Genomic DNA, 18,725 nt, shown 5'->3' with positions numbered 1-18,725 from the left:
CTCTTGTTTGGTGACGAAACAATAACTCCAGAAGAGGCAAAGGCAGGGTCAATAAGAGCAATAGCTTTGGCAGAAGACGAAGCTGATTATCAAGTAACAAAAGATACTATAGAAGGGACCAGACTTCAGGCTATAGAGCACTTCAATAAATATCAGGCCAAAACAATAAGGTGGCGTGATAGAAAAGTTCGATTGAAAAACATCAAGCCGGGACATCTGGTGCTTCGAAGAGTGGCCAACCCAGATACAGTGGGCAAGTTGCAACTGAAGTGGGAAGGTCCTTTTCTGGTAGTATCTTCGTCAAGACCCGGTTCTTATAGATTGAAGGATATGGACGGCAATGACATACCCAGATCTTGGAATGCGGATGAGCTTCGGTGATACTATGTGTAATTTGATGTAATCTTTTTTCATTTTTTCTATGGCAGCCTTTTCCTTTCAAGAGGGGAGAAAGGTTTTTAATGGGGCCATAGCCTATAATTTTTCACTCTTATTTAGCCCCATGAGGGCCGAATCCCCCAAAGATGTAATATGTAAAATCTGACCCTGCACCATCGAGTGCAAAAAGAAAACAGGGAGAAGCTCAAAAGACGTCCCCAAGGGGATGCAGAGCATGACGAAGCTACAAAAAGTCGTTCCTAAGGAGCGCAGTGTAAGTTTTCTGCTCAAAAGTCGTTCCAAAGGGAATGCAGAGCCAAATACCACTGAAATATAAGGCGAAGAAGTTCAAAAGTCGTTCCTAAGGGGATGCAGAACTTATACCGTCGAAATATAAGGCGAAGAAGTTCAAAAGTCGTTCCTAAGGGGATGCAGAACTTATACCACCGAAATAGAAGGTGAAGAAGCTCAAAAGACGTTCCTAAGGGGATGCAGAGCTTATGACTCAAAAGTCGTTCCTAAGGGGATGCAGAGTCTGGGTGTGGCTTCATGTGTGTATTTCGACATTCATTTGCACATTACATTACATCATTCATTGCATTCATACACGTTCATGTAGACATTCGTAGGATCATCATCATCATAGCATAAAGCACAAATAGATACTTCAGCTTTGATAACAATGCTTCAATGAGCATAAAGAAGCAAGAATACGCTTCGTTGTGTACGAAAAGAAGGGAAGATGTTTTTCGCCTTCGGCTCAAAAGATACAGGTTTCGTCCACAGCCAAGCAATTCTTACACAGATGGAAAGGTAAAAATATATTACAAGGTATGGACAAATTTACAAAGTAATGTTCGATTCCTAAATTACAATGTCTTTTACAAAGATATTTCAAATGTTCCTAAGCTTTGTTCAGCAGCTTCGGCAATCTTCGAAATGAGCTTCAGACTATTGACCTTCGGCATCGTCATCCTGTACACAGCAAAGCAGCATAAGGTAAAAAGTAATTACAAGAGAGCAAGAAACAGGTATAAGTATCGTACCGGCTTTAGCAGGCTTCGGGCCTCGTCGCTAGCTAACTCTCGACCACCCTTTGCCCAAATTTGTGTTATAAATCTGCTCCCTTCGGGCTATATTGGGGATGTCAACCAAGTCCGATGCAGATAGGGTGAAGTTTGGTCTATTTAAAATTTTTGCGTGCGTACAGCCAGCCTTCAAAAATGCTGCGGCTGTGCCATGAGAAGCTAGCAGGGCACAGAAGTCACCGTGCCTGGCTATTACTTCGTTGAGTGCCTCTACTTCGCCTTCAACATGTTCAAAGGTGCTGGATATGTTTTCGGATGAAGGGGTAAATTTCTCAGCGCTGGCCCCAACCGAGTTAAAAACCTTTTTAGTCGCTGTACGCAACGGCTGCCAAAATCCAGACACATATTCCAAAGCTCTTCCAAGGATTGCTTCAGCTTCGTATTTTCAGCAGCTTCAGCTTTGTATTTTGTTTGCAAATCTTCTCTTTCTTGTTCGAAGCTCTCTGATTTTTGGAGAAGTTCCCTGTTTAATCTAGCATTTTCAGTTTGTGCTTCTGCAAGGGAACCTTCCACTGCTTGGAGTAGGAAATCTTTCTTTTCAAGAGAAGCTTCATATTCTTTGATTTTGCTCTTTATACCCTCGATTATAATTTCGTTCTTTTTATCCTCGAGGTCTTGTTGCATTTGCAGCGCTTTGCTCAGCAGCATACTCTATACAAAATAGACCTTCATCAGCAAACTTCGTCGTAAAAACAAAACAAAAAATAAAGTTTTGCTTTATTATAAAAATTTTACCTTAAAGTTGGAATAAAACAAACTACCGACAATATGTTGTCGTCGGTAGCTGCTAATATCGGCTTCAAGCTTCGGAAAACCGACACTCTTCGATAGAGTGCCGATTACTTTCGCCCGGTACGGTCACGAACACATCTCAATGCCCCTTCTTCGATCCCACCAAAGAGCATGGCTCCTGGCTGGTAGCCACAGGAAATGCCATATTCCTGTAGCTCCTTCTTCTCGGCCTTAGAGAGTTCTTGACCAACTAGGTTCCGAAGATCGAAACCTTTTTCTTCCGAAGCAGCTTCGGCAATTCCTTTCCCTTTGTCAGGCACTAGGGCCATGACCTGTTTTGCAGCTGCAGATGTCTCTTATGTAGGCATACCCAGTATCATTTTATCAATCCCAGATAAGGTAGCCTCTAGGTTGGCAACTTCGGTGGTAGCTGTAGCTTTGGCCGATACGTTTGCTTCGTCAACAGCCTCGACGCTTACAGTAGGTGCTATCTTCGATGCCAAGGCCGAAGGTGGCGTCTTTTCAATGGCTTGCATCACGCTACCAATCCTTCGCTTCTTCAGCCCATCTGCCCTCTTTGTAGTCGAAGGTTCTCCTTTCTTCTGAAAAGCTTCATCAGTTGCGGTCCCAGAGGACTTAGCAGCTTGATAAGTAAAGATTCAATCATTACCTTTAAAATCTCTTCTACTTCAACAGCATGAGGTGTTGAAGGAGTTTCCTCTTCCACCTCAGTCACCTTCGGCTCTGGAGTAGCAACCTTTCTCTTCTTCAAAGCCGCCGCTTTCGGATCAGGACTGGATTTTCTCTTCTTTAAAGTTTTTTCATCTTCCTTCATCATTCTGGCAGCCTGCCTGCTCAGAACGCTGACAACCCTTTTCCTTTTTTCCCCTTCGTCACCTTTGTTGAGTCGCTCATAATCAGGGTATTCAAAATTTAGAGCGTCCATTACCCGGTTCAACCTTCGTTTTGGCCGGGTGCCGAAGGCTGCAGTCATTAATTGATCTTCTTTTTTGGTATAGTTTCCCAAAATTTCATTGCATATTGTCTCAATCATTTCTAGCCACTCTTGGCAAGGCTCCTTGAACTGTTTCTCAAATTTAAAACAATAAGGCAATCGAACAAGCTCAAGTTTTTTCTTTGTTCCCTTTAGCTTCGGCATGCTCCATTCACTTGACGTTGGAGATGTTCTATTAGCCAAGTATTCTTGAACCAGATCTCTAGTGCTGATTTGCTCAACCACTACCCTGAATTCTGATACAGACAGTTGGCATGCTGACCCTGGCTGCATGTTGCACAAAGGTCTGGTCATTCCGAAGCTTAAAGTCAACGGGCACATGACCATCGTCATCAATTTCCCCCTTCTCTTTTCATCGGCTTTAATATAAAACCATTCACTCTTCCAGCCGGTCGGCCACTTGGTGCGATAGCTGAGGACTAGAGCCTTCGTATCCTTGCGATACGCGAAGTTGTAGCAGCCAAAATTTTCATGAAGACCATCTGCCCTGCCCTTCGTCTGGTAGTGAAATTCATGCACTCGGCAGAATGCTTCGGCATTAAGGCTTATCCCTTGGCTTCGGAGGGCCCAAATGAAGACACTAAGCCTAACAATGGCGTTAGGGGTCAACTAATGAAAATAAATTTCAAAAAATTTCAAAACCTTTCCTATCATCTCGTTAAGAGGAAACCGTAATCCTGCTCTAAAAAACTTTTGAAAACCACTACTTCATCATCCTTTGGTGTTGGAGTAGTTTCTTCTCCGGTAAAACGAATAAGCTTCCTCTCAGCTTCTCCAAAGTAGCCCAGTTTCATCATCATGGGCATGTCGGCTTCAGACATAGTAGACTTCTCAAAATCTAGGTGGCTAGGTGTAACAACCTAAAATAGTATTTTGGATAATTTAGGAAAGTTGTCTCGAGATTTTAATTCTTGTGTTTTGAAGCAAGGTATTAGAGGAAAAGAACCTCTAGGGACTCAAATAATTTGTTACATTAGATCTTATGCTTTGAACCATTCTCTAAAGAACTACACGAAAGTGTTGCCTAATAAAGAATTCATGATAATAAACATTTAAATCTTGGAATGAAACTATTACCAAATTTATTTAATAAATAATACGAGAAGCGTCCTTAATAATTTGATTGTATGACTCATTCTTTATTAAGTCTATATGTGTTGAAGCATTTTTATTTAGAGGAATAGGAATAATAAATAAATATATATAATATGCATCATGTTGGATTTTTTTGTATTATGCATTTAAATGAGGTTTGAATTTAAAACAAATTCAGGATTGGATACTTCAAACTAGAGACAAAACATAAATTAAAAAGATAAAAGGAAAGAAAGGAATAGAAGTCGCTGTTGGGCCGAATCTCTAACGCGCGGCCCAGTAATTCCCCACCTCGTGGCCCTGGGCGCCTGGCTCACTACTCCCTGGGCGGCTGTGGGGTCACTGGTGACTGGGGCCCGTATGTCGGATTCAATCGCTTCTCCTACCTCCGTGCATGTCGGGCGCCGCCGTAACAGCCGCTCCAAGGTCCGCGGCTCCAGCTGGCACAAACAACCCCCCTCTTCTTCGGGGCACTTGTGGAGGGTATCGCTAGTGGCGCCTGCTCTGACCTGGGACCTCATTCCGCACGCGGGGACTAGTTTCGCTCGGGTGCTCTTCCCAACCAGACTTCGTATCAACCAAATCACGCGAGATCCTCTCAACGCCGTCCGCAAATCCTGGGGCTCAACCTCCGCGCCAGCCGTGCGGAATCAGCAATTCATCTCTCCGCGGACTCTATGCCCCTATAAATTCCGCCCGGGACTTGCCTTGGTCGCTCTACGGGTTCACCGTGAATTGACAGTGTAGGTGCTCGGGCCGCCGCCACCGTCGCAAGCCGTAGCACTGCGACCCTCACCCCTCCGTCCACCAATTCGAAGCTGCACTGGCGGGTCTGGGAGCTTCATCACGCCGCTAGGCTTGTGCTCGGGGTCTTCACGGGCAAAAGGATGCCGCGGTGCACAGCAAATTGCTCATCGGAGCTGTGATTCCGCGCCTCACCGTGGACCGAGTCCTCCTCGCCATCCTTCCTGGTATGGACTACCTCCACTGGTTCGCCGTGTTAGTAGCATCGCGTTGCTCGGTCCAATTTGGGGTTTGGCAGTCGGTTGAGGTCAATTGGGCGCCTCACCGGCGTGCACCGCCGAGTGAATAGGGCGGCACCACCGCGCTCTGGCTTCGGAGGGGATGATTGCGCGGTGGCCGTCAATCGGGTAATCTGGGGTTGAGATGAAGATGATGCCGCATCCGCTGGATCAGTATCAGACGGCCAGGATCGCTCTTGGCATCCAGGTCGGGCAGGCAGATCGGGTGCATTGATCCGTGGATAAACGGTTCTGGGGCGATCAAGCGATTTTAAAATCCGGGCCACCGATCGTTGATCGGACGGTTGCCACTCCATACCTCTTCGTGGGGAGTCTGGTCTAATCCTATCCGTAGATTGATGATCCGACAGCTGAAAAATAACCATACCCCTTCGGGCGGGTACAATTGCAGAAGAGCCCTCGAACTTCATTTAAATAAACCCGTCGTCCACTGATGGTGTAAGAATATTACGGATAAACCCAGATTTTTACGAATTAGACCCCGAGTGCTTAAGAAATAATATCTGCAGTACATATGGTTCAGAAAATAATAAAAGAAAATATGGAAATTGACAAAATAATTCCCAAATCTTAGAAAATTCATAAATTACATGTTTTAACTCCGATTTGATCCATTCGAATTGCGTTAGCTTCATAAAAATATTCTCTACGTAATAGCAACATCATGTGTACCATATTCCATATAATTATAATTAGGAAAGTGTTCAATCTTTATTTAGTAGATTAACTCTATTAACCTAGGATTAATCTCTCTATAAATATATAAATATAATCAGAGTAAAAGGTAATCCCTAATCAAGTTATGCTATAGGTTAAAGTTGGATTAATTATTTAGAATATATTTTCGCAAATACTATATATTAATATTAATCAATTTATAAGATAGTAGATCTTCGGAAAATCATAACTTAATAACTGTAGCCCCGAATTTAGCGGTTCTTGTTTCTGCGATCTCATAGCAACGAGTAGAATATTATTATGCAGTCGTTCTTATGTTTGATGTAATGTTAATTTTGCCTATACCATGTTTGTTGTATTGCTACGACTAGAAGCGAGGTTACGAGTCACCTGAAGAGCAAGTTGGTACCTGGAATCTCAAGTCCCAGGCAAGTTGTGCCCTTGATCACTTCTTTTACCCACTCATGTTCTAATTAATCATAATGATCTGCATAGGTTAATTTTGATGGGACCCAATAGGTTACCCTAGTTTGATTATATTTATACCTTGTTTACCACTGATCTTTTTGGGTAGTACTTGCTAGTGCTTTATGTGGTTTTGGGTATGAAGATACATTATTCATGATCACACTTTTATTATCTGTTTATTATCATTGTTCATGATAAGATCATTATGTTAATTGGAACATGGAGCGACCACCCGGGAAAACAGTGCTACCACAAGGGTTTATGGACGCCCTTGGCTGATTAATTAGGAAAGCTAGTGGAGGACTACCTTACATGAAAGGGGCAAGGGCAGTAGGGGAGTGATCAGTGTAGGGAGGTCCTTGGTTGATTTTGCTGCGATGGCGGTCAGGCAAGAACCCTGCATTGGAGCTTCCCATAAACTGTAGCGGGTTTTCTGAAGCTAGTAGAACTTTGTAAAGGCCTCGTAGTGTTACCTTGCCTCGCCTCCTCGGTAGAGGTGTATGGGAAGTCGCGATCCCTTGGCAGATGAGTAACATGACTTGTGGGTAAAGATGCGCCACCTCTACAGAGTGTAAAACTGGTATACTAGCCGTGCTCACGGTCATGAGCAGCTCGGACCCTCACATGATTAATTTATGGAACTAAATTCAATTTGTCATATGCATTGCATCACAGGTGATGTTGTTACTTTTGTTCTACTACTTAATTGGGTTGGTATTTATTTATACTTAGTAATTGCTAATAAAATTTTGACCAACTTTAAAAGCAATGCTCAGCTCTAACCATCCTCTTTGGTAAGCCTTACACTTCACGTGAGCTCCCACCTTTGGCGAGTTCATGCACATTATTCCCCACAACTTGTTGAGCGATGAACGTATGTGAGCTCACTCTTGCTGTCTCACACCCCCCCACAGGTCAAGAACAGGTACCGCAGGATGAGGCGCATGGAGGATGCTGTGGCGAGTTCGTGAGAGGTCTAGGCCGTCGTCTCCCAGTCAACTTTGGGTTGCTGGACCGTTGTCTCTTATAATGTAATTATTTATTTATTTTGTACAAAATTCCTATTATTTAGTAAATATGTGACATTCGATCCTGTGTCATGATTCATCATATGTGTGAGACTTGGTCCCAGCACACCTGGTGATTATGTTTGCACCCGGGTCTTGGTGCCTTGAAACCCGGGTGTGACACTAGGTTTTGATGGGATCAAAATGCTATAATCCTCCGCTTCTTCATTAGCATTTTCTTCCTCAATATCAGCCTGTTCAGCTTCGGCAGCAGGTGTATCTCCGTCAATGGTTCCCTCTATCACAACTAAACTCGACTGTCTCATGACTTCAGAAATCGGAGCTGTCTCGGTGGCCTCGGTCTCCTCTCCTTCACGAATCACCCTTGCAGTTGAGCATACTCTGGCCATCTGATGGATTTTTTTGCGGTTTTTACGAAGCTGATGTCTTTCACAGTTTTGACGAAGTTCTCTTTTTTGACGAAGATAACTCAAAATGATGGTCCGCTCGAGAGTGCAGTGAAAAAGCTTCGGCTATGGTTAAATTTTTTAACAGCACAACAATGCAATGGCAATGAATGTTGTGCTAACTCCACACCTACTCGTTTGTTTTTATAGTGCTGCGGGTGGGAAGGTGAACCGCCAAATCGCCCGCACCCGCTGAATGGTGGGCCACTCGGCGTCTGGAAGGTGAATTGACATATCGCTTGCACCCGCTGAGCGCTGGGCCGTCTGAAGCTTGGAATATTTTAATCGTTTCTCGACAACGAGCTTAGGGAAGGTGTTTTCGGACCTTCGGCATTCCGAAGCCTTTGAGATTTTTTCACGGGTCAAGCTCGTTACGAAAAATGATATAGCACCACGAAGGGGCTACTGTTGGGGGCATGCTTCTTCACCGAAGGTCCTCCAAGCAAAAACACCTTCGGCAGTATGATGTGCGAACTGACACAGCATGAAGGCACAAGCCGAAGCTACAACCTAGAAAGCTTCGGCATAATGACGCGCCTTGAGACGAAGGGCGGCACCGACCTAAAGAGGAAAAGATCATTTAGTCCCTAATAGTTTGTGTCGCATTTGTGATTTGTCATCAAGGACATAAATGTAATTCCGACCGGGCTGCGTCCCGCGCCTATAAATAGGTGAACAATAACCCTATACTGTTCATGCTGACTTGTATTCATTCGTACATCACGCCTGGATTTCTACCTTCTGTCAAGCCGAAGGTATAAATATAACTCGATATTGTTCATGTTTATTCATGTTAATATAATAAAAATGTTCTGATGATATCATATGATTATTCATGTTACTTTCTATGTTTCATATGCTTCTACTTACATTATTATATGTCGAGATGATGAAGGTACGTCCTTCATGACCTTCGTCTGAAGATCATTATATCCCAAAGGAGATAATGCTTCGAAGGACGAAGGTCTTTAATCATTAACATTTTGTGTTGCCTTGTTCTTAATTCATAGCATTTGAGAACAAGTCCCCAACATAGCATTTGAGAACAAGTCCCCAACAACGACCATCTCCTCAAAGAGACCTCGAAAGACCTTCCGAGGGGGATGCATGCATATCAAGGATCAAGCCCTTGGAAGACGACCCGCACAAAGGATCACCAACCAAGACTACACTTAGCTCCGGCACTAAGTGGACTCACGCTCAGCGTGTGATGACCATTGCAGGAAGGGTCCGCCCCTAAACTGCTCGAGTGCCGGATAAACCCCCAAGCAATCCATGTGGATTGCTCAGGGGCTAGATCGAGCAGTGCTTGCGCGCACCTAAGATTTTGGTCATCAATAAGAGCCAAGCAAAGATGGATTCATGCTCAGCACGTGACGGCCATCGCAGGAAGGGTCTGCCCATAAACTGCTCGAATACCGAGTGAACCCCCCACCCCAAGCAATCCACATGGATTACACGGGGGCTACATCTAGCAGATACGCTTGTGCGCACCCCAGAATTTGGTCCACTGCGAAAGCCTCCGTGCAACTCCAAGGTGTTACACGAAGGCTCAAGGGCTGCTCTCGAGTACTTGGGAACCGGGTACCCTAAATAGGCCCTTTAAAGACGACGAACTCCGCCGACCAACTCTGTGAGACGGACCGGATGACCAACTCTCTGATGATGACCAACTATCCGATGATGACCAACACTCGGATGATGACCAAGTCTCCGATGATGGTACAATCTTGACTTATCCAAATTATGATTGACGGGGAGGGGAGTATTGGAATTTAAAGTATATGTACATGCGATTGACCCGGTCTCTGATTGTATATTTAAAATTGTTGTATGGCTGGTCAAATCACTTATGGTTTATAGATAGAGATGGAATCAAGTATGGTGGATCTTTTCATGTAACACATGATAGGGGCTATTTATATTCCATATAAATGCAAGGAAGTTACGTGGTCTACTGTAGTAATGTAGGAGGTGCATGGAAACACTTCCTAATTAATCATATCTTACAGGTATGAGTATTAGACGTGGTTTGTAACATCGGGAGTGCCCACTAAGCCATACTCGATAGTCGATACATACCGAAGCCCTACCTTTATTTCGTACCATAAGGGTTAACTAGGTAAATGCCCGTGCGTTGCAACGGCATACAAAACATTCGATAAAATGTAGTGCCCTTATGTTTATTTATTTTTGTGTTAATGGTACATCCAGAGGAGCATGAAAAGAAGTGAGTGAGAGAGCATGAAATAGAGATAGATACAAGTGTCGTATATATGTACTGTGTACAGTAGCCAGGATGTAAATATAGTAGCTAGCAAGTTTATACAAGAATAAAATACAAACAGTTTAATACATCTATAGCTGTTTTTCTGACAATCATCTTCTACAGACGAATATCAAAACATCATTCTAGCAAACAATTTAATACATCTAAAACAATTACAAGGAATTAGCAAAAAAGGAAACATTCTTTTTTTGTTTTCATTCTCGTTCCTCCATTGCAAAAGAAACAAAAGAATCTTTTAGAGCCTCCCCCTTTCTAGTAACGTAATTGAACAGAACAAATCATAATGGATATCCAGATCCTATCAAAAACCTTGTTACTCTTACTTCTAAACACATAATAGACCCTAAACATGTCAGTACTAAAGTTGTATTCATTTACAGAAAGCATATTAGAAGGTTAAAGAAGGCAATGGCGGTTATGTTCATGTGTATCATAAGATATTATCTACTTTACGTTCGTTCGGCTTAATAATTCATAAAAGACATGACCTGTGAGTGGTAACCCTGTAATGTTACAAAACAAACTTGTAGCTCCACAAGAATTACACCATGCCTACCGAGGGGTTACCCTTCTAGAGATCAGGTTGTTGCTCGCATCAAGACTCCTAGAGGCCTGTGACGAGACGAAGAGGGTCCCTGTCGTTGATGATGAGGACTTAGTGACATCAGTCGAATATGTCTCTGAGGTTTATAGCATAATCAGGTCCTCTTCAAGCATCATCCTCAAGATGAGGTCAAGTTCTCTGACAATTTCCCACATGGAAGGCCTTCCTGGCAACACTGGGTTGCTAGTGATACGAACCTCTCAAGTTGGTCAAGATTTTTCTTCTTAAATTAACTGATTTGTTCTTCATTTTGCAAACTGATAGCAATGCTACAATGGCACCATGAACCAGTAAATTCTCAACCAATATTTGATTTCTAGACTTCTAGTTGTAGATTGCAGCAGCATAAACAATAGAACAAGTGAATAACTCATTCTTAATCATTAAATAATCACTTTCACTGTCAAATGTCCTCACCAGAAGCTCAAAACCACTACAGACCTACCAATGTCGACCTGGGGTCATGGACTCGACTGGTCGCCACCCGCCATCGCCTGGCCCGCCACCTGCCGTGTCGGCACATATCTCTACTACTATTAAGAAACTAAGGGGTAACTTTTTCTCTCCGTGGTTCTGTCGAAAAGAATAGAAGAACAACCACAAGCCAATAAGTAACGAACCCACACCATAGTTCCATACTTGAAAATATGCTACCACTACTCCTGCCATCGTACTACACACGAGTTTTTTTCTATTATAGCACTTCTTTTTATAGGCTTCTCTATTATGGTATTCTCAACTCCATCTTCTCCCTAATAGTATTTAAAACTGATCTCATCCTTCTAAATAGTATTATGCTCTTTTCTTAATTATTTCAATTGTATTTTTTTATTCTTTCTCTCCTTAGCTGACCATATTACCCCTGTCTAATCTCCATACGTGTGCATGACATTCCTTCACAGCCTTCACCCTTCTCCTTGCTACTGGTGCAGGTTCGCCTCATCGCCATACTACACAATTGCCATACTACACAAATACTAACTGCAGTGTGGAGCTACTGTCTGTCCGCTGAATCCTCTGAAAGATGCTTGGGTGGTTGAAACCGACATAAGATATGTTGCTCCTGTAATGTCTAATTGTCTATGCTAGTTTCTAATTGACTATTGTAAGAAACTGAATCCTCTTCATGATTGTAACATCTGCAGTTCTAATTTGAGTTTTGACCCAGCAAGTTCCTGCTAGTGCTAGTGCCCAGCACGACATGCTTCAAGAAGCCAAATTTCATATTCAGTTTCAATTTTGTAACATCTTTAGTTCAATTCTGTAAAATTCATCGGGCAACAAGTAGATTTCAGTTTATTGTGCAGTTTTAGCATTTTGCAACTCGGTTTCAGAATTGTGCAATTTCAGAATGTGTACTTTCAGGCAACAGTTCTGTTATTGTGCAGTTTCAGAATTTTGCAACTCAACAGTGTTCCTATGAACCTGATAATGTCTATTGTACGTGACAAATAATAACACTTCTTGCCAATAATAATTAGTATATATGATACAAATTGTTAGTTTAGTCTTAATGGGTCTCAAATTAGAACAATATATCATATATTTACCCTCTATTTTCCTCATTGATGGTCCCCAATGATTTATTCCCGTCCTTAAGCACCATCAGTGTGTCTCGCCCAACAAGTATGGTCTAATCTTCCACCTAAGTATCATCAAGGAAGATGTATAAATAAAAATACCAAGTAAATTCTATAATAATGTATCAGTATTCAGGTCAGAAGCATCATATGATTCTGAATTCAGTTTTCAGTATTTCAGGAGGCTATGAAACATGAAACTTTAAATTAGTATGTAATATCTTTCTCGCTTGTATTTCCGTTCTGTGAATGGAAATGGGGTTACCTCGATTAAAAAACAGTCAAAACTAAAGGAAGTGTCAAGTTTAGGCATAAAAGATAGACCCATACCAGGTTAAATTATAAATAAAGAAAAGTATTTACAAACATGGACAAGGAAAAGAAGGTAAAGGAAAAGGAAGATTACATGGACCAGCTATCTAACTAAAGCGGAATAGTATCCTGGAAACAAATTTTGGTACTATGGATGAGCAGGGACATTTTTCCTAAACGCCTTGACACAACTAAATCTGAATCATGATATTATTGGCCCTAAGTTACACATACCTGTCTTGTGTCAAAAAGATTGCACACATAGATGTGGAACTCCCAATGGAATCTGTACCATGCATTACCCGTTTGACCAAGAACGAACGAAAACCAGAAATCTGAGTACATATAAAAGGCATTATTTTGTAGTTCTTCAAAACTCTCTTTGTTGAACCTTTGAAAGGCTCTTGCAATTAGAGACCAATGTATATGTGTAGCTTAAGAGTGTCCACAAGAATGTCTTTTTTTCTTGTTGAAATTTGCATCAAGCAGGTCAAGCCGTGAAATGACCTATATTGATTATGCTCCAGATCGACCTGAAAATGGAGCAAAAACATTACATAGAGCAAAAAAATTACATAAGTTATTCTATTGTATGTCAGATAGCCTAGAACATAAAAGGGCATAAAAGTCTTCTATAAGATGAAGAAACAAAACATAGGGGGTATCTTGTTTATATAACAACCACAGTTGCACTGTGTTGTTCATCTCAAACAATTACAAAAGTAATCTAGACTAAACTTTTCGACAGTGCTAGTATAAAGACTGTCAAACAGTGCTAGTATAAAGACTGTCAAGTCCAATGCACATTCCACAACCACTAACATATATCAGTAACTATAGACACATGTAACTAAAACATTTTTTGAGAATTGTTGTGATATATGTGCATGATATGCTAGCAGGGACAAAAAATTACAGGGAAGGCATGCTGACAGTTCTTTCTGATAAAAAATGTATGCACCACAGGAATAAATACTTGACAGGCGAACTTTAATATTCAATATCAACATAAGAGGCATGTAAGTATCATAGATTCCTTTGATAAAACGAAAACATTAGTTACAAATGCTTACAACAAATTCAGTTGTACTCTTCAACTTTTTAGCTAATTCCGGTAAGCCTTTGTGATCTTGAACCAACGTAAATAGTGTGTCCTCTAAATTAGCTGACTTCTCTGGTTAACATAAATGTTGTATCCTTTAAATTAGCAGGCAGTTTTTCTATGTCGGGGACATCTCTGTCAACGAACTGTTCAACAGGCAGTTTTTCCTACAACAAAAAATAAGCTAAAACCCATAAATGACACTGACCAAAATATATAAAGATAAACATAGACTTAGAGCAGTCCTATGTTTTTAAAAAGAAAAACATCGCACTGATTTTATTTTCGCATGGTAATATGGTACATGTCATTATGTATGAGGAGACCACCTTCAGCTCTGAAAATACCAACATGCATACTAATTCTCTCATATCAACATGCCTATGATTAACTATTGTTTGTCAAATGCAGGTAATATCCTTGCAAAAATATGTTTCACATTTTCTCTTTCATTTACACACACGATCACATGCCATCATAAAACAATCTCCCGATGTTTTGCTAAAAAATTACCCCGAAAAAAACAACAACCAGATTATTTGCACTCATTCCATGTCTCATAAACTTCGGGCACCATCCACCCAACACATCTAGTCTAAACACACCAAACGATGGGGAATGGAAAGAGCAGTATTCGATTCAACAATGGCAAACAAATATTACTGAATTAGACCAAGAACAAACCTAATTAGACAACGACCTCCCAACCATCATTCGCCAGGCTGTAAAGAAGATAAGGCACCATCCCTGCTTGCCGTATGCAAGACAAAGCAGCCATGGGGCATGGATCAAGCAGAACACCAGAGATGAATCCCAAAAAATCTGAAATTAATATGCCAGTACTTTTTTTCTCGTGGAAACCAGAGAGGAGAGGTGGACTACGCCACTGCAGGATGTGATCCAATCTTCCAATCCAAACTACTACCATCCGATCATCCAATCATATAATCCAAACTATAAAACATTCCTCGTTCCTCCTTCCTCTACTACTCTTGTGGAGGATGGAGAGGGATAAATAGGGAGGGCTGAGGCAGGGAGCGTCGATGTTGCTGCGTACCTCAAAGCGTTCTGTGGGATCATGCCATACCACTGGAACGCTCGTTGCTTTCTGAGATGTTGGTCGATGTAGCAGAGAGGAGGTGGTGCGGCCGCAGAGGAGGCGGAGAGGGGCGACGCGCGATCGCGGAGGAGGCGGCCCGGAGGCTTCGCGCAGTCGAGGAGGTGCGCGTGGGAGCCTGCGGAGGGACGACGCGGAGGCTTCGCGCAGTCAAGGAGGTGCACGTGTGAGCCGGCGGAGGGACGCCGCGGTGGCCGGCAGAGCCGCGTCGGGGCCGGCGGAGCCGCGCGCTTCAGCGGCGAGAGTTGGGAGGGAGAGGCAGAGGGAGGAAGCGAGGCTGGTCGGGTTGGTGGCGGAGCTCTGCATCGGAGGATATGGCACAAATCACGGGGAGGTGATGGTGACGGCTAGGGGAGGGAATCACGGTGTTGTCTCGAACGTGCGTGGTGGGGGCTGGCTGTTAACATGAGGGGGCGCAGGACGGGGGCATGGTGAAGGTGTGGACGCCCACTTTTGTATCTTATAGAATAGTAGAGATTTAGGAGTCCAAATACCGGATGAGGTTGAAGGGGCTAAAATTCTCTTCTTATTTAAAATTAAATAATGAGGTGATTTTGACCCATATAATCTCCTCTGATTTTATGGCTCCCAAACTAGTCCTAAGAGTCGTCGATCTCAACGCTAGTTGCTATACTTACACACATCAACAAACGATGTACTACTAAAATACTAGTACTAGCGTAACGACACATAGATTGCGGAGCTCTCTCACTCTCGCTGGCTTTGGAGGCAGGAGAGAGCTAGCACCCCATTATTGATTAATCAGCGGTTAGCTACGCGCTAACCCGGGGCGACGGCCGGCCGGATTAACAAACTAGTAGTGGTCGGCATAATTTTAAGTGGCCTTTACCTTTCAAGGTCGGACCAATGGGACAGCGAAACGAGGACCAATGGGAGGACGAGTCTTTTGGGCGAGGGCGTGGGTGGCCACATCGAGGGATATGATATACTGTAGCAGCAGGCAGCAGCAGCTGCGTTCTGATCATGCAGGATTAATTAATTAATTAGTTTAGCGGTCGCACGACTCCCCAGAACCAGCCTGTCTGTGAGAGCTAGTCATTAAGATGCGCGCTTGGCTGATGCCGCCTGTTGGCGTGCATCTACCGGAAAAAGGGGGGGAGAGGAAAAGGAGGTTGCTATAGGAGCCTAGCTAGTTTAGTCAGATGCCCTAGAATCAGCTGGTGGTTGACATGAGAAGTGTCTTGCCTCCTCCTCCTTGCTTTGTCTGCTACAGGGCTGGGCTGTAGCGGTGCTGGCGTCCCTCTCGCAGTCTCAGACACCACAGCCCAGCAGCCATGCACTCATCTGCAGCTCTCTCCTCTCCTAGTTCTAGCTTCCCTGTTCCTGCCCCGATAATTCGCTAACTGTTCGATCTGCTCCTCCCGGGCCTCCTTGTGTCTACTGCTGCTCCCTTTGCTTTCGTTGCTACTGTTCCATCTCGTAGGTTTCGTTGCTGTCCCCTGCAGGCCACCACTTGAGCGATCTGTAAGCAGATAAGATTGAGGCCGGCGGCCTCCGAAATAAAAAAGATCCTGCAAGAAAAAAAAAAGAAATATCTAGGGCGAGAGAGGAAGAGGGAGGGAGGAAAAAGAATAACCTAGCAAGCAAGCTTGTGAGATCGATCGTGGTCAAGATTATGGATCCGGTCACGGCATCCATACACGGTCATTATCTCCCTCCGCCATTCAACACCCGCGACTTCCACCACCATCTCCAGCAGCAGCAGCAGCAGCACCACCACCAGCAGCACCTGCAGCTCAAGACCGAGGACGACCACGGCGGCGGCGCGCCAGGGCTGTTCGGCGACCGCGGCACGCAGGGCGACCACGAGAACAATGACGAGAACAGTGGAAACAGCAACGGGAGCGGCGGCGGCGAGCTGGCGCTGGTTCCCCCGTCTGGTGGCGGCGGGCCCGAGGGCGGGGATGCCACCCCTCGCCGCCCGAGAGGCCGGCCGGCGGGGTCCAAGAACAAGCCGAAGCCGCCCATCATCATCACCCGGGACAGCGCCAACACGCTGCGGACGCACGTGATGGAGGTGGCCGGTGGCTGCGACATCTCGGAGAGCGTGACGGCCTTCGCGCGGCGCAGGCAGCGCGGGGTGTGCGTGCTGAGCGGCGCGGGCACCGTGACCAACGTCACCCTGCGGCAGCCGGCCTCGCAGGGCGCGGTGGTGGCGCTGCACGGCCGGTTCGAGATCCTCTCCCTCTCCGGCTCCTTCCTCCCGCCGCCCGCGCCGCCCGAGGCCACGGGCCTCACCGTCTACCTCGCCGGCGGCCAGGGCCAGGTGGTCGGGGGCAGCGTCGTCGGCGCGCTCACGGCGGCTGGGCCCGTCGTGGTAATGGCCGCCTCCTTCGCCAACGCGGTGTACGAGAGGCTGCCGCTGGAGGACGACGACTTGCTCGCTGCCCATCAAGCGCCGCAGGCGCAGGCCGACGGTGTCCTCGCGGCCGCGCAGCTCGCCGCCGGCTCTGTGGATCCGACCCTCTTCCAGGGACTGCCACCGAACCTGCTCGGCGACGTGCAGATGCCGCCAGAGCCGGCCTACGGATGGAACCCGCCGGGCGCCGCCGGTGGTGCCCGTCCGGCGCCGTTCTAATAATTATTGCACGCAGCTTGTTTAGATGATGGTCTCGTCTCGTCGAGTGATTTAGCTTTTCTTCTTCCGTGTTTACTTGAATCTGTATCGTGAAGAACGAATTTCCGTGGGAATTGCATATGATTTCGCATGTTAATCAGTAGTAAGTCATCTTACTATTGTTTCAGAGAATATGTAGCTTCTGTCTGTCGTTTCCTTTCGCTATTTCTTGTGTCGTACGTCATAACTCTTGTCGCTGTTGACTAGCTTCAAGCCGGTTTTGTATCAAAACCATCTCTTTTGTTCCTCTATTCAATAGAGCTTAATTAATAGTCATTTTTCCGGTAAGGCTACCGATAGCACATCATATGCATATAAGCATATAGTCGTGTAAAACATTCTTTTATACTACTATAAAGTACATTGTTTATAGAGTGTAATTTGAAATGAGGGACGAGATAAGTAAACTGGGGAGATATATAGTCTACTAGACATTGCTATAGCAAGAAGAAGGGCAAGAGAGGAAACTGATCGGGAAATTGAAAGAATTGAGGGGAAGGATAAAATGACATGGGGGATAGGCTTGGGGAGCATGTGTGGAAAGAAAGAGATGTGTATACTTTTACCCTGCTGGCCTGTGCAAACTTCTCTGACTTCCAAGCCTTGGAAGTGAAGGTTTGATCTGTACGAGAAATGCCTGTCCTGACACCACCACACACACAGGCACCAACACCAGCATCATTGCATGCTACCACAAATTCTGCCATTTCTTCCGAGTTCCGACACGCTCCCATGCATGGACACTGACTCTCGGAATAACTGAAAGTCACTGACCAATTACTACCGTACGTCGTGTCCTGCAGGACAATACTAGCAGTGGTAGTAACTTCGATTGCACGAATTACTACCTCAGTCTCATTTTTTAGTATATGTTCCATCGTCGCAAGGTTGTAGCACTAGCACCCGATACCGCCTCCATCGCGCCGTCCTCCGTCATGGTCGTCCCTAATCAGAGTTCCTTTGATCTCCTTCATATCCGGCACGAACTCTCTCGTCTCTACCACGACAGCACTCCGCGCCGTCACCATGCTTGACCTCCTCGGCTCCTCCCCCATGCTTACACCACCATGCTGCCGGCTAGCTGATTTATCTATTTCAACCACCAATGCAA

At 44.6% G+C, this 18,725-nt stretch overlaps 1 protein-coding gene across 1 annotated transcript; it reads left to right on the top strand.

The window, feature by feature from the left end:
• Nucleotides 1–16,146: 16,146 nt before the first annotated feature.
• Nucleotides 16,147–17,746, top strand: LOC100280601 (uncharacterized). The gene has a single exon (NM_001153520.1). The coding sequence runs from the start codon at nt 16,613–16,615 to the stop codon at nt 17,573–17,575; it is 963 nt and encodes a 320-aa protein (NP_001146992.1). The 5' UTR covers nt 16,147–16,612; the 3' UTR covers nt 17,576–17,746.
• The last annotated feature ends 979 nt before the right edge of the window (nt 17,747–18,725 follow it).

The sequence above is a fragment of the Zea mays genome, chromosome 4 (assembly GCF_902167145.1).
Source record: "Zea mays cultivar B73 chromosome 4, Zm-B73-REFERENCE-NAM-5.0, whole genome shotgun sequence".
In the NCBI taxonomy this organism is placed as follows: domain Eukaryota; kingdom Viridiplantae; phylum Streptophyta; class Magnoliopsida; order Poales; family Poaceae; genus Zea; species Zea mays.
The sequence above is the reverse complement of the archived record's forward strand: the minus strand, read 5'-3'. Positions and strand labels throughout refer to the sequence as shown.

Coding starts and splice junctions, on each gene's coding strand:
- LOC100280601 (NM_001153520.1), top strand. CDS start 16,613: ATGGATCCGGTCACGGCATCCATACACGGTCATTATCTCCCTCCGCCA.